Source organism: Schistocerca nitens, chromosome 3 (genome assembly GCF_023898315.1).
Source record: "Schistocerca nitens isolate TAMUIC-IGC-003100 chromosome 3, iqSchNite1.1, whole genome shotgun sequence".
Lineage (NCBI taxonomy): Eukaryota > Metazoa > Arthropoda > Insecta > Orthoptera > Acrididae > Schistocerca > Schistocerca nitens.
The window spans coordinates 287,496,542-287,513,667 of record NC_064616.1 but is presented as its reverse complement, the minus strand read 5'-3'; the positions used below and the strand labels follow the sequence as shown (position 1 = coordinate 287,513,667).

General features: G+C 40.0%; 1 protein-coding gene across 1 annotated transcript in view; it reads left to right on the top strand.

The window, feature by feature from the left end:
- LOC126249183 (inactive phospholipase C-like protein 2) overlaps nt 1–17,126 on the top strand; it is a 703,636-nt gene that overhangs the window by 502,564 nt on the left and 183,946 nt on the right. Inside the window, exon 9 of the mRNA XM_049950838.1 lies at nt 10,293–10,410. Coding sequence (XP_049806795.1) covers nt 10,293–10,410 — 118 coding nt within the window. The remainder of the gene's footprint in view (nt 1–10,292; nt 10,411–17,126) is intronic.

Here is a 17,126-nt window from a genome sequence, read left to right as displayed (position 1 = left end):
TTTGTTCGAAGAATGAGCTGCATTCCACAAAGAAATTACTCTTTTGGCTTCCCTGTTTGTTTCTTCTACAATGATGTCCACGATTTTCGGTGAGATAAATAATAAAAATGACACTGTTATTGTTTTGATTGTTTTTTCATCATTCACTGGGCCAGGTGTTACGTTCAAAATGTTGCGACGTTGACGACGCCCACCTCTTGGTGGTTGACTTGAAAATTGTAGTCCACTTCTGGAAACAAACAAATCTCCAGTGTCCTTCTTCTTCTTCTTCTTCATCCTCTTCTACTTCTTCACATGAAAGTGTAGAGTCTTCTGATAGTTCATCATCAGCTTCATCTGATGCTATGATATGGTCTTTATCAAGAGGTTCCATATATTCATTCAGTTCATTGTCAATGTCCCATTCATTTTCATCGTCACTGAAATCAGAATTGTATAAAATTTCCATGATCTCTTTGCTAAAAAGTCCTTTGGACATTCTTATTTGCAGATGAAATACTGACTCGTGTAATGTCAGCTCAACAGTGAACGTCAAATTCAACTCAACAATAGTAACCAGCAACAATAACAAACATTGGATCTATGGCAAAACTCAAAAAAGATGAATGACAGATATATTTCCCCAAATCTTCTTTTCTACAAGTAAGAAAATAAGACGTTTCATACCAAGCGGGGCAGTCTCACAATCCAACCAATAAATGACTTGAATAACAGTGATAAAGCCAAACAAATTAGACAGTAGTGAGTGTGAATTCAACGTCAGTGATTTTAGTACAAAGTCATGAAACCACAGCCATGTGGCCCTTCAGATAACATTATTATAGGGAAAAAATCAACCTGGGGTAGTCAGAATACCCCGCTTGGTAATGCGAGGGTTAAAGGAATATAAAAATTTACAAGTCTAGTAGCGTCATTCTGTAAAATTCCATCTATCATGGAGGATGTTATCGTCTTAGGCCAAGTGCCTGGATTCCGATGTTTGATTATTTCACGATCGCTACTAGCAGGCCTGCGTCATTGCGGGATAGCAAGAGGTTCGCATTCCAATACTATATTTTCATTTTCATCTAGAGCACTACATGATGAGAGGCTACTGTTAATGCCTTCGCCATAGGAGCATACTTCAGTTTTATTTTTAATCCGTGAAGATGTTAGCTGAAGAAACTTGTCGAAAGGGCCTTTTTGTGATTTCAAAAATGGTTCATAATAGAGCTTCTCTTGTTGTTTTGAGCACCTGAGTCGTATTCCCTAACTCTGTCCCTGCTACGAGACATTTCCGTTTCGGTATTTTAAACTTCACAGCACAGAAAAAGTTTTAAGCTTTAACCCGGAACACACCCGCAACATATGAAGCAGTGTGAACTGGAAACGTACAGTTAAACTCACGATAGTAAACAAATTAGTCTTTGAGAGACATTGGCTTGCTGATGAATGTAATGCTTGGTCGTTAACCACTCCAATGAGTTGCAAGGGCGTGAAGGGACGCTGAGAGACAATGAATCGCGTATCTCTTTATTTAGGATGAGCAATAGCTATCTGTCAACGATAGATACTACCATCGCACGTCCCTATCATAGTCTTTAGTTCCATCGACTCCGATGCAGCTATAGTTTTCAGTGATGTACAACCTGTAGCGCGTGTGTGTTTGAATTCCTAAGGGACCAAACTGCTGAGGTCATCGGTCCTTAGACTTATACACTACTTAAACTAACTTATGCTAAGAACAACACACACAAACCCATGCCCGAGGGAGGACTCGAACCTCCGACGGGAGTAGCCGCGCAATCCATGACATGGCGCCTCAAACCGCACGGCCACTCAACTCGGCCCAGTAGCCACGTAGTCGTTTCACAATGGGTATATACTTGAACTACATTACATGCGTATTAAAAATTACAATTTGTTTGAGAAACATCTTACTTCTTTTTCAGTTTATCAGTAATACCAACATTTCAGGTGATAGTTTTAAAATTATCTTCTAAGTCTTTGCGTAGGGTCCAAAGAAGCTCGGAAACCCGTGCACCGATTGCACCGTTTTCACGTGCTTAAAGCTGGTTCTGACGCGTGCAAATAGGTGGCATTTCTTTAAACAATGTATTTTCGCATTTGTACTTCGCTTCAATAGTACTGTAATCAGCAGCACCACAAACAGGAGTAGAGATCTTATATTCTGACATTACTGCCAATACCAGTTTGTTGGAAACTATATGGTCAAAACTACAATTTGATATTTACGGTAATGCTGAAATCTGAGCACTCTACAACTTTTGGTGGTGTTGCTGATTATAGAACTACTGAAGAGAAGTGTAAATGTGAAATTACGTTGTTTAAAGAAACCCTATCCGTTTATATGGGTGTATGTGTTAGTGGAACAGAGCTCAAGAATGATAACAAAGAATATTCAGTGACTAAGACTTAACGCATAATATAACAACCACCTCTTCATGCTGTTCCAAGATTGTCTTGTCTGGTGTAGGCACCACCGATCCTGTGGATACTGCGTAAATGCAAGTTGCTGGCAGCAATGACAGACTCGAAAGTGAGTTTGTGATTACAATTGATGCTTACGCCATTGGCTGTAAATGCTGATTTATAGGCTGCTGCATAGAGAACCTTAGTATTCGGGTGCATTGTTTCGCTGTGGGAAAGTATGCATTTGGTACAGACATTCATTTCCACGCATATATTAAGTTTTCAAAACTGAGGAGGTATAACAATCTCAGAACGGAGTTGTTGTGGATGTTCGGGTCTGTAAGCAGTGTATTTAACATACAACCCTGTGAGTCACATATAAATACGTTGCAGTAGGCTATAACACTAGGTTCAATGGAGAACCTATTACTGATTGCAGCGAATCGTCTTAATCCTTTACAGCACGATTATATAACTGTGCTAGCAAAACATCTGAGATTGGCTGCACAGATTATTTCCCGGTATCGAATTAGAACCAAATATCACTTCTAAAAATTACTTTGTTATACAAACTGTTGGGGGCCTACATTTCATGAAGTGATATAAGTGGCTTTTTAGAAAAGGATGTAAGGAAAAAAATGTTGTATTTATTTGAGGACTGAGAAGTAATTTTAAAGTACTACTTTTCTGCTTTGATGAATTGATAATAAAACCCAGCTGTCATAATCAGTCTCTCTGAATATGTGACTGCTGGTATAGATGTGTTAAGTGTTACAGGATTTAGGTTAACACTTCACTTTTGTAGAGCAGTGAAGAGGAGAGGAGAAAGATGAGTTGCAACGTCCATCAGGAACTGTCATAAATTTTAGAAAACAGACATTTACGAAGTTTGGCTAGGGCAGTATATGGATGAATGTAAAAACAAAGTAGAATTTCATAATAAACCCTGATGATAGTAAATGTATACCAATCCCTGAGGGTAATTTTAATCTGCTCATAAATAACTACAAAGCTGTATTGGTCTATTTAACAACAAAACCCAAAATATTAGATTTTTCTAAAAGGCGCTTCCAGTAAGAATTCATTGCAGTCGGTAACGTTATGATTCAACTTAATTTATACTGTTAACTTCCCTAATAGGTTAGTTAACTGCTCAAAAGTAGCCTTTGATATCTTTATATAAAGACTGTCACGTAACTAAATCTACCCATTGTGGTATAAGCCTGCACAGTTTCGCTGGATCACAACCTGAAACTGCTGATGTAGGAACTATCCTTTAAATGTATAGCCAGAAGCTTCTTTTTTTAAGTTTAAAACTGGAAGTTCACCAATATTTCACCACATCCTTAAGATCCTACCGGTGATGTCCAGGTCTCTTACAGTCTCTAACAGTGTTTACAGACAGACATACGTGGAGCTTAATAGTTCTCATTTCTTCAAAAACGAAGACAGCATATGTTCGGCTCGGTTCGGTTGTTTGGGGGAGGAGACCAAACAGCGAGGTCATCGGTCTCATCGGATTAGGGAAGGAAATCGGCCGTGGCCTTTCAAAGGACCCAACCAGGCATTTGCCTTGAGCGATTTAGGGAAATCACGGAAAACCTAAATCAGGATGGCCGGACGCGGGAATGAACAGTCGTCCTCCCGGCGAGTCCAGTGTGCTAGCCACTGTGCCACCTCGCTCGATGATTACATGTTGCTTCGTATGCAGTTAAGGAGAAAAGATCACAGAACTGTTACTATAGCTACAAATATTATTCAACTGGACAGTAACTTGCACATTTTGATGTCTACTGCTCACAGCTGTAAATTAAGTTCTCTCAGCCTGAATTAAATGAACAGAGGCAACACAAATGATTCCCAAGGCTGGGCTAAATGGCAGACCAGCTAGCCTGAAACTATAGTAGGCAAAGACTAAGAGCAGAATGACCAGAATGACTGAAATGGCTTGTTTTGGTCTTGTAAAGACTTACTCCAGGTACTTCTGTAGGTAAGAATTTTTGCCTTTCATTGTTTGAGAAGATTATTATATTATTTCGCTTATATATTATTTGGTATAAGCAGCAGCCAATAAATTATTCAGTACTGACTTATGCCTATGCAGCGGAAATCCTGGGTTCATGCCAATGGGATCCATCTTGTGTTAAAATTTTGTTATTGAAAATTTAATAATTTTTAGTTAGGGACTCTTGCTCATTAATATTGGACTCAACAGATTGAGAAAAATAAGGCAATCAAAAGTATATCAACAGTTACCGGAATCTATAATGGTTTGTTATAATTGGTAGTGAAAGTTTGGGCCAGGTGAAATATTCAATTAATAATATATTTTAAATTAAGTTTATGCTAATATAAAAACGTTACTGAAAATGAGAAAAATGGCTCTTTGATTGGAAAGTGGTCATCCTTTTGCATTTACCTATTAGCTCATAAGATTTTCCTTATGGTTAAGTGTACAAAATTTTATAATTGCAATAACTTTGATGGCCAACATTTCTGACAAAATTAATTATTCATTGCAAACAGGACAACAAATCGGATGATCTTAATAACATAGTTTTGTGGGGGGAATTTGTTTCTACAGTTTTCACAATTTCGGTAACATGAACTTAATGTAGGAACTTAAACATTGGAATTTTGAAATGAAAATTGGTGAAAATGTTATGCAGACCTTAATACAAGAAATAGGAGTGTATACAAAGTAGGATGGTGGGAGTCAGCCTGCTTTGTCACAAGGTCTAATGGACAAATTTATATTACAAATCCAATAGTCAATACCATCTGAGGCCATGAACTGTAGATCCTATCATTAAATCTTAATACTTATCAGGATACAAAATAAACTAAACCTGAGTTCAAGAGGGTAGACACTAAGCCAAAAACTGATTTAAGAAAATGCCTCAAAGGAATGAACTGCAGTGATATTTACAGTGCTCATGGCTTAACTCAGAAATACAAAATTTTTGTCAACAAAGCCCTTACTGTTGTGGATTGGCAGGAGAGCCAACCCACGAATTTTAGAGGAAGCCGAAAGGCACGCGTTTAAGCTCACGCAGGCTGGCGTGAGGTCTGGAACAGGACAAGGAATTTAGACTTCAGAAAAAAGGAGGTAACTGGTGAAATACTTAACTTTAATCCATTAATGTTGAACGTAGCTCTTGTCTGTACATTATTTACAATATCAATAGTAACTGATAATGGCGCCTTGCTAGGTCGTAGCAAATGACATAGCTGAAGGCTATGCTAACTATCGTCTCGGCAAATGTGAGCGTATTTTGTCAGTGAACCATCACTAGCAAAGTCGGCTGTACAACTGGGGCGAGTGCTAGGAAGTCTCTCTAGACCTGCCGTGTGGCGGCGCTCGGTCTGCAATCTCTGATAGTGGCGACACGCGGGTCCGACGTATTCTAACGGACCGCGGCCGATTTAAAGGCTAACACCTAGCAAGGGTGGTGTCTGGCGGTGACACCACACTTACCTTACTTGAAACCTGTTTCCTTCCTCGAAATAACATAGAATAGACAAATGACTATAAGGAATCCATGGATTATTAAGGGAATAAAAGTTTACTGTTAGACAAAAAGTAAACTGTAATTGCCAGTCAGAAACAGCGCTGATTTTGATGCTGTAATGTCATAAGACATACTGGAAAATACTGAAGACAGTAATACAGGCATCACATCAAACGCATTGTGAGAAAAATATTGTCACATCAGGTAACAAAGACAATATGAGTTATTGTGAATGTTCGAACACTGAACACAATAAAAGATATAGTCATAAGACGCACAACTAACGTAATTAAAGTGTGTGTGTGTGTGTGTGTGTGTGTGTGTGTGTGTGTGTGTATTAAACCGCATACCTAGAAACGACGGAGAGGTTTCATCCCGCCATAGCCCTCGGTGGTTCACAACCCCACAACAGGCCACTGCAGTATACCCAAACCCACCGCCGCCGTCCACACCGAGCCAGCCCAGATTTATTGTGCGGTTCGGCCCCCAGTGGACCCCCCCTCCACCCGGGAACGTCTCATACCAGACGAGTGAAGCCCCAAATGTTTGCGTGGTAGAGTAATTATGGTGTACGTCTACGTGGAGACAATGTTTGCGCAGCAGTCGCCGACATAATGTAACTGAGGCAGAATAAGGGGTACCAGCCCGCATTCGCCGAGGCAGATGGAAAACTGCCTTAAAAACCATCCACAGGCTGGCCGGAATACCGGACCTCGACACTAATCTGCGCGGGTGGATTCGTGCCGGGGACCAGCACGCCTTCCCGCTCGGGAAGCAGCGCGTTAGACCGTGCGGCTAGCCGGGTGTGCTTTAATTAAAGAGCACCCTTCTGAGTTGAGCAACATATTAACTTATTTGTCTAATCAGTCATTTATCAGTGTAACATTTCCCGATTGGTTGAAATATGCTGAAATTAAGCCTCTATTTAAGGAAGGAGACAAAGAATTACCACCAAATTTCAGTCCAGTCTCAGCATTCTCGAAATTTTTAGAGTATGTAATGTACTGTTAAATCCTTAACCATCTGACTACAAAAAATTTGTAGTCAAAATCACATTTCGGATTTCTAAAGGGTTCTGATATTGAGGAGGCTATTTACACATATGGAAGAATGTATTTTATTTACTTCACAGTAAATTACAGACTACTGATATATTTTCTCATTTGTCAAAGGCATTTAACTGTGTAAATCACAACGTCCATTCAAGTAAATTAGAATATTATGAGGTAACAGGAAATACTCCAGTATGGTTCCAATCGTGCTTCTCTGATAGGAAACAAAGAGCGTCAGTAGGAAGGAGTGCTGTGTTAAGCAATCAGGTGTCATTCAACCGGGAACTAATTCCATCTTAGAGCCTTAAGTTGTGTTATCATCAGCAATATTACCAGATGCTAAGTTTGTTTTGTTTGAAGATGATACAGGGATTGAAACGAATTGAAAATCGAATATTGTTTTCGTAAAATCAGTTAATGTTTTTTTTTATAAACACCATGAATTGTTCCAAGCCAGTTCTTTATCACCAAATTGAACTTGTAAGAGGTTTCTCCCCAGTATATGTCTAAAATATGATAAAATGCTAGTAAAGGAGTTTGACCCTGTTAATTTCTTGATATTACAGCTTGATGATAAATTCAACTGGGAAGAGCTACTACAAAAATGCCGAAGCACATAAACAAATCTTTATTTGAAATGTGGATGCTGTCAGACAAATGTGATGTAAAAATTATAAAGCTAACATATTTCACGTACTTCTGTTCCATAATATCGTGCTAGATACTTGTGGTACCTCATCAAACCAAGCTGAACCTTTTTAGAGTCCAAATATGTATCACAAGTTATTTGTGGTATGAACACAAGCAAGTCCTCAGTGGTCTGGGGAAAATACTACTTCACAATGCATACGGTCCAGTCACATTAATGTGACCATTGCTTATGTTCGGCCTCAATGTGCAATAACCACTTGGATGGCAGGTGGCAGCACTAGCAGTGGAGTTATATAAAGCATATGGGGATGACATGGAAAACAGTGCAGTCATTGCTGTATCACAACTGGAAGTCCACTGAATTTGAATGTAACCTAAAACCTTACGCTCTAATAAAGTTAAAAAAGCAACACTAATTAAAACACAAATAACTAATAAAAGAAAATTCAAAATAAACATAAATAAAAACAGAGTAATTTATATGATGTCCAAATTGGTATGATCATTGACTTTCGGCCCAAGGTTGGAGCATGTCAGTAATGGCTAAGTTTGTAAACTGTTTGTGTGCTCCCATGGTTATATTATACCATGCATGGCAAAATGGCACTATGCAAAACTGGTACTGAGGCAACTGTGGTGCACCATGGGCCATAGATGACAGGGATGAAAGACGGCTGTGGAGATCTGTGTGGGTGGATATACATGCAACTGTTGAATGACTGACCACCCAGATGAACTAAGGAGCTACCAACAGTATTTTCTCAATAACTGTTCAGCAAACTTTGCTGGTTCCTGCATCCATGATAATTGCTGTTCATCAGCAAAGAATGCAGAAATTTGCATGTCAGTACCACAACTGGAAGTCCACTGAGTGGCAACAAGTGGCCTTTTCAGGTGAATCGCCTTTATGCTCCATTGGATAGATAGGCATATATGGTGTGACATGTCTAAATGCAAGCACCCTGCAACCTGAGGGAGAATTATCGTCTGGATAATGTTTACGTGGCATTCCCTGGGTGATCTCGTTATTCAGTACTGTATAATGATTCAACACAAGTATGCATCTATCAACGGGGACCATTTCCACCCCTGCAAGCAGTTAGTTTTTTCTCGGCATGGTGGAATATACTAGTAGGACAGTGGAACGCATCACACAATGTTTGGTTCGAAAAGCCCTAGGATGAGTGTATTGTATTCCCCTGGGCACCAAACTCCCCAGATTTAAACTCAATCGAGAATCCGTGGGGCCATCTCGGTTGGGCTGTACAAGGCATGGATCCTCAACTGAGAAACCTAACACAGCTGGCCATGGCACTGTAATCGGCATGGTTCCACATCCCTGTTGGTACCTTCCAGAACCTCACTGACTTTCTTCCTGCATGTCTCATGCTGCAGAAGGTGGTTATTCAGGGTTATGACAGGTGGTCACATTAATGTGCTTGGAGAGTGTATTTACTTCTTAATTTAATTTGTCATTTACATTATACCTATTTCTCAAACGAACAGAGCAGTTAATGGAATCAGTACTATAAATAAGAATAATGTTCAGAAGATTTAAAGTCATTTTCTTTGGTCCAGAAGGGTGTCCATTAATCTGGAAGACACCACACGTTTCCAATAACTTGCCAACATCCATAATAAAATTAACTACTAATACATATCAGTGTCAGAGCAGCCAAAACAATTTATTGGTAGCCAGCTCCTTCTATATCATTGATCAATTTCTTAGTAGAACTGGCTGATGTGTATATATTATTGATAGTATCAGACAATGTGGGTATTACAAAACATCTGACTTCAGTACTTTTCTGTGCAGTAATGTCATCAATGTAAATAAGTGCTGTAATCTGTTTTTTCTCTTTGATGATGTGTGGCTACAATAGCCTAAGAACTATCATGTGCACCTCAGTGTATTGTACTTTTACATGTTTTTAACAGATTTGTTGTTGCCTTTTGAATGAAAATGCATTTGACACTTTTTATTCCATTTCCATAAGGACCATTTCGCTTTGCATCTGTGAAAGATATGCTAATATACCTTTTTTCTATGTAAATATTTATAACGTTTTCTATTTATTGTTTTCTTGTTGCATGATGTGTTCTACAGCCTTAAGAACATTCTCACTGTGGATTTTTGGAATGAAAAATAAATACTAATCTAATCTAGTGAATCAATAAACTATCTAACAGGTTCATGAAATCCAGCTTAATGCCAGCAGTAATTCAAAAGTAATCCACTGTCTTGTCCACACCATCCACACAATATAAATGCTGTCTGTTTTAAGTCCAGGTATAATCCCCATGAAGCACAATGATAACGTCTGCTCATCTATTATGGAAGGTTTTTGTTTTAAATATGCAGGATTGTTATACAAATTTTAGATATTTACATTAGCATTTTGTTATGTAATGTATGCATATGACTCATTTCCATTTAGTAGGTAACTGTATAACAAATCATCTGGTTGTGAATTACTAAAATCTTCATGGTATAAAAGTAGTTTCTAGATTTATAAAAGTATTTCGTAGATTCTAGATCTACTGTAACAGAAGCATACACTGAAGTTATAGACATGTTTAGAAGTCAATTCCCCTTGCATTTATAGCTCTAAGACATTATATTTATATTTACTTGAATGTGATTAAGAACGGATTACCTTTACAGTTGACTGTTGGAATACTTCACTAGAACAGACTGCCAGTCCAGAAAATTATGAAGAAACGAAGGTTCTCTTCCAAGATTGTTTGCAAGTCTTCAGAGAGTTTGGTTTTCTCTCAACACCGTAAGTGATGCAAATAATCTCTAGAATAATATCTATGTTTCTGATATCCTACATCTCCCAATTGTTTACAGTTGTAGTATTACTTTTGTTTACATAGAAACTCTCGAAAGTATCAAGCGTAGCACAGAAAAATGTTTGTCTACAAAACACTGAATCTCCTAAGAATCACTTTATCATAAAATCTAGGTGAATGGAAACAGGCATTAAACTCATTCTGTAATGACAAATGATGATGCCCAAGTAGGTGTTTTAGCTGCTGTCGCGGCTAATCCGGACATCAGTAACAGACAAATTGCGCGAGAATCGGGAATCTCAAAAACGTCGGTGTTGAGAATGCTACATCAACATCGATTGCACCCGTACAATATTTCTTTGTACCAGGAATTGCATGGCAACGACTTTGAACGTCGTGTACAGTTCTGCCACTGGGCACAAGAGAAATTATGGGACGATGACAGATTTTTTGCACGTATTCTATTTAGCGACGAAGCGTCATTCACGAACAGCGGTAACGTAAATCGGCATAATATGCACTATTGGGCAACGGAAAATCCACGATGGCTGCAACAAGTGGAACATCAGCGACCTTGGCGGGTTAATGTATGGTGCGGCATTATGGGAAGAAAGATAATTGGCCCCCATTTTATCGATGGCAATCTAAATGGTGCAATGTATGCTGATTTCCTACGTAATGTTCTACCGATGTTACTACAAGATGTGTCACTGCATGACAGAATGGCGATGTACTTCCAACTTGATGGATGTCCGGCACATAACTCACGTGCGGTTGAAGCGGTATTGAATAGCATATTTCATGACAGGTGGATTGGTCGTCGAAGCACCATACCATGGCCCGCACGTTCCCCGGATCTGACGTCCCCGGGTTTCTTTCTGTGGAGAAATTTGAAGGATATTTGCTATCGTGATCCACCGACAACGCGTGACAACATGCGTCAGCGCATTGTCAATGCATGTGGGAACATTACGGAAGGCGAACTACTCGCTGTTGAGAGGAATGTCGTTACACGTATTGCCAAATGCATTGAGGTTGACGGACATCATTTTGAGCATTTATTGCATTAATGTGGTATTTACAGGTAATCACGCTGTAACAGCATGCGTTCTCAGAAATGATAAGTTCACAAAGGTACATGTATCACATTAGAAGAACCGAAATAAAATGTTAAAACGTACCTACATTCTGTATTTTAAATTAAAAAACCTACCTGTTACCGACTGGTCGTCTAAAATTGTGAGCCATATGTTTGTGACTATTACAGCGCCATCTATCACAAAGCGAGAAAAGCGGTCCAACTAAAACATTCATATTTCTTTACGTATTACACGAATATGTAATAAAAAATGGGGGTTCCTATTTTAAAAAAACGCAGTTGATATCCTTTTGACCTATGGCAGCACCATCTAGCGGGCCAACCATAGCGCCATATCGTTTCCCCCTTCAAGCTAGACAAGTTTCGTTCTTTGTAGTTTTTTCGTTTGACGCTTATTTCGTGAGATATTTGGCCCGGTCACGATCAATGGACTACCCTGTAGATTCATTGCAGGTGATATCGGCAGATAGTCTTGTGAAATAGTTCTGGACATTTTCACAGAAAACAGTTTTGAACAGCTACTTCGCACAACCTAAACACAATGGAGATAATTTAGACCTTGCAGTTACAAACATGCCTGACTTTATTGATAGTGTCAGTATAGAGACAGGGATTATTGATCACGAATTCATCACTGTAATGATGATTACACAAGTTAATAGGTCCATCAAGAAGATTAGGAGAGTTTTTATGCTAGAAAGGGCAGTTAAGCTGTTCCTAACATCCTACTTCGACAATGTATGGACGTCATTTAGTTCCAATACGACGGACATACAGGAATTATGGGAAAATTTTAAACTGAATGTAAATCAGGATCTGAAGAAGTACACTGACGGAAAAGAAATCGAGGTACCAGTAAGTAGCTGTGTTACATAAACGACAAAATGGTTCAAATGGCTCTGAGCACTATGGGACGTAACATCTGAGGTCATCAGTCCCCTAGACTTATAACTACTTAAACCTAACTAAGCTAAGGACATCACATACATCCATGGCCGAGGCAGGATTCGAACCTGCGACCGTAGCAGCAGCGCGGTTCTGGACTGAAGTGCCCAGAACCGCTCGGCCACGAAGCATAAACGACAGCTAGTAGGAGTGTTTCTACATCTGAAAGATGATGTCCATTCAAATTTTGCACCAGTTGCACAAAAGTGATACTAGTGGCGTCACTGGATGATGCAAGTCGGGTTTGCTACAAATACATGCTGGAACGCTCCTGAGCATTACTTATATTTGAGACTGGGCGTTGTGAAATGATGTTAGTCAAGAATGCCTTTCAGGCGACATAGACGCCATTATAAACACCTTAATAAGGTTGAATGAGGCAATATAATAAAGCTAAGAGAAGCTCGATGTTCCTTCTGTGATGCTGCAGAAAGACTTGGCAGGAATGTAGCCACTGTACATAATTTCTGTCAGCGGTGGTCTTGGGAAAGTACAGCCGCAAGAAGACAAGGCTCCAAATGGCCATGTGGCACTACTGAGAGGGGAGACCATCACGTTCGGCGCATAGCTCTGGCGCATCGCACTGCATCTGCAGCAGCAATTTGAGCAGCAGTTTACATCTCAGTCACACAACTAAGTGGTACGAATTGATTACTTCAAGAACAGCTCCGAACCAGACGCCCTGTAGCGAGCATTCCACTGACCCCAAACCACCGCCATTTATGACTTCATTGGTGTTAGGCGAGAGCTCATTGGAGGACAGTGTGAAAGTCTGCTGTGGTCTCTGATGAGAGCTGTTTCAGTCTCTGTGCCCGTGATGACCGTGAGTTGGTTAGGAGGAGGCTAGCTGAGGGCTCTCAGCCAACCTGTCTGCTTGATGGACACACTGGACCTATAACTAGAGTTATGATCTGGGGTGCGATTTCATATGACATCACCAGCACTCTCAAGGCTATCCCAAGCACCCCGACTGCAAATTTGTTCATAATCTGGTGATTCGACTTGCTGCGCTGCCATTCATGAACAGCATTCCAGGGGGTGTTTTCCAACAGATAACGTTCGCCAGCATACTACTGTTGTAACCCAATGCGTTCTATGGAGTGTCAACATGTTTCCTTGGCCGGCCAAGTGCAACAGGTATGGAACTCCATCCCACAAACTGACATCTGTCACCCGTACAACACAATGCGGATTCAATGTTCTGGCAGTTATACAGGTTATTAATGCACCACAGTTGCTTATCTCGCATTTACATTAACCTGTGATCTTGTAATGTTAGTCACTTAAATATATTACCCAGACAAATGTATTTGTGGAACTTCATTACGCTACATTAATTATTTTTTGATATTGTGATTTTTTCCCATCAGTGTATGTGCTGAGTCAATGGATTAAGGACGAGAAAAAAAATGGTTCAAATGGCTCTGAGCACTATGGGACTCAACTGCTGAGGTCATTAGTCCCCTAGAACTTAGAACTAGTTAAACCTAACTAACCTAAGGACATCACAAACATCCATGCCCGAGGCAGGATTCGAACCTGCGACCGTAGCGGTCTTGCGGTTCCAGACTGCAGCGCCTTTAACCGCACGGCCACTTCAGCCGGCAAGGACGAGAAAGACCCACTGTAGTTTAATAAGAAAATTTGGAAATTCTGAGAAAGATTGTTGCATTCTTGGTTCGAAAAATCGCGCAGAAATGTTGACAGACAAAAGTTGGTAGAAATTCGTGCAGCTATAAAATAATCGATGTGTGAAACAAATTCCACTCTTACATGTTAGAGAAAGGCCTTGCCGTGAATCCGAGAAATTTGTGACCCACTAAAAAGGAACCCCTTGAGTGCGAGGTCGCAAAAGGCCAGTGATGATGCATTCAAATCCCCACATATTGTCTACCATGCAACCACAATACTGACTCCTAATGACAATAGAGGCCGGGATTGAAGGCATCCAATGGTAAACACAGCATGAGGCTATGGAGCGTAGTTGAACTGCTTAGTGAACGAATAACTCACAACAGTGCTACAGTGTTAGTGGTGTTGATACAAAGCTGAGCAATTGCAACGATAAACAAAGCAAACATTGCATTATATCTACAACAACAGCTCCCAAAGTTGAGATTACATCGGAAAGGAACCCAAGGAATTTTACAGAGTGAGAAAGAAGTGGCAGATGAAATATTAGTGTTTCTGCAAGATGAGTCAGTGGAATGTGTGGTGTCGTATACGCTCGACTGTCTGGACTATGCACGTGAGATATGCAATGATGACACTACGCGCTGCAAGTGAAAGTGATAAGTGTCTAGCCATGTAGTTCATAATCCATGCCTGACAAGGAGCCAAAAATCCCGTGTCCAGTGAAAAGAAGTACAATCGTTGTCCAATGAGCTGGTACTAAATATAATTTCATACATGGAAGATCATCTGCAGCATAGTAAAAAAGCAATTATGAACAGATTTCGAATAAGTCCGCAGCAATGTGACCGTGTAGTGCATAAGAAAAACTAACAATTTTCAAGGGAGGGCAAGACGCACTTGTTACAAAAACTGGTGTTTGTGCATTTCAGGGATGCTTGATTCAATTTATTGGATGTGGGTGACAATGACCTATGTTATGCACACCAAACTGCACGCGACGTAGATTACAGTTATTTCAAGGGAAGTAGTGTATGACTGCATAACTTCAAACAGTTTTGCACACTTAGAAGACGTAAGGTAACAAGATTTCAAACAAAGCGTCAACTTTATGATGCACAGAAAACTGAGGAGTCGGCCAGAAAATTTGTAGATGTGATAGACAAACTTATGCCATCGTTCAGTAAGGAATTTCTTTTCAACTCCGATCAGTTGGGATTTGAAGTGTAATCACATATGAAAGGAACCCTGGAATTTAGAGGTACTGAGAAAGTTGTATCAAGATCAACTAACACAAATGCCTTAACGTATTCATATACAGTTATGCTGACTGTTAATCTCGATGGTAAATTGGCTGGAAATTTATTTATTGTGCTGCGAGATGGTGGAGGTGCTCTACCTCTATGATTCTTTCTCGTGTGCGTGATCTTGCAAGGACAATAAGGAATATTTACCTTACAGCAAGCAAGCGTGTGGAAATGGGCGTAAGACAGCGACAGCTATGGTATGAGCAGTTCTTTGGCCAGTAGCTCGTCAAAATTACTTGCTTTTGCTTTATTCTAGGTCCGTGTATAAAAATCCTACTCCTTTAGAGCAAACTATCCCCCCTGAAAAGTATGTGACATTGCAGTTCATACCACCAGGAACCATTGGAAAAATTCAGCCTTTGGATTTTTGTTTTATCCGTGTCTGTAAAACATACTCCTGTACTATCTGCAGCTACACCTTAAAGGATTGCCAGTTTCACGATAAGCTCCACAGCAGACTGTTTCGCATTCAGTTGCATGTCATCACATTCCATCACTTCTCATCACCTCGTTACACCAATAGACTGCTACTTGCAATCTTTAAGAGCGGATGCCTCGTTGAAATTCCTGCACGGTTCGTAACTCTCAAGGAGTTCGCCTTCGATGTTGATGGCGAGAACTTTTGTGATCACTGTGGCGCGCCACTTTCCATTCGGTGTTCATGATGCAAGTTTTTAGTTTGTTTTGAACGTTTCTTGAATGTCGACGGCGTCCATTTTCTGAAGTGCAATACATACATCCCAATTGATCTCTGTACCTCCCGGACACTCATTTTCTGTCGCTTTCCTGATGAACACGGTGAGTCATTAGCAGCTAAGCAGCTAATATTTTTCCTGTCATAATTGTTAACTCGTCTCCTTCAAATGAGCCTCATTTGAAATTGATCTTGCAACCTCGCATTCAAGAGATTGCTTGTAAGCGAGGAGAAAGGTTCTAATCAGACACTCAGCAACCAGTTTGGTAATAGAAGACAGCAAAAGGAAAAATAGTGTTTTAAATTCTGCCTTCAAAGAATCATTGACGCTGGAGGATCGTACAGACGTACCATCATTTGACTGTAACCCAGATTCCCATTTTCAGGACACAGAAATAGTCATTCCTGACACTGAGTAGCAAATGTAAGAGTTGAAAGCAAGTGAGACACCAGGTTCAAATAGAAACCCAGTTTCTTTTTTATAGAGAGTACGGTACTTTTCGGCATTGGTCCCGTACTTAGCTTGCACTTGTGGGGAATCTCTCACCAAGCAAAAAAATCCCAAGAGACTGGAAAAAAGTACATAAGAAGGTAAAAGGAATGGATCTGCAAAATTAGACCAATATCTTTAACATCTGTTTGAAGCAAGTTCTTGTTTTTCCTAGTGCCTTACCTGGTATTTTCTCAGCACACGTATTTTCTTGAAAGTGTTGCCAGCAAAAATACACCTGTCTGACACCTCTACCAATACCAGTCTCATCCTCAGTCCTTAGTGCATCTACATGATACTTGGCAGAGTGAACTTTTTACCACTGCTAACCTTTCCGTTTCCTGTTCCAGTTGCAAATGGAGCAAGGGAAAAACGATTGTATATATGTCTTTTTACGTCAGCCACAATTTCTCTCGTCTTGTCTTCGCAGTTATTATGCAACATGGACATTGATGGCAGCAAAATCATTGGACTGTCTGTCCTAATGTCATTTGTCTAAACTTCCTCAATTGTGTTTTGTGAGAACGTCCCATTTC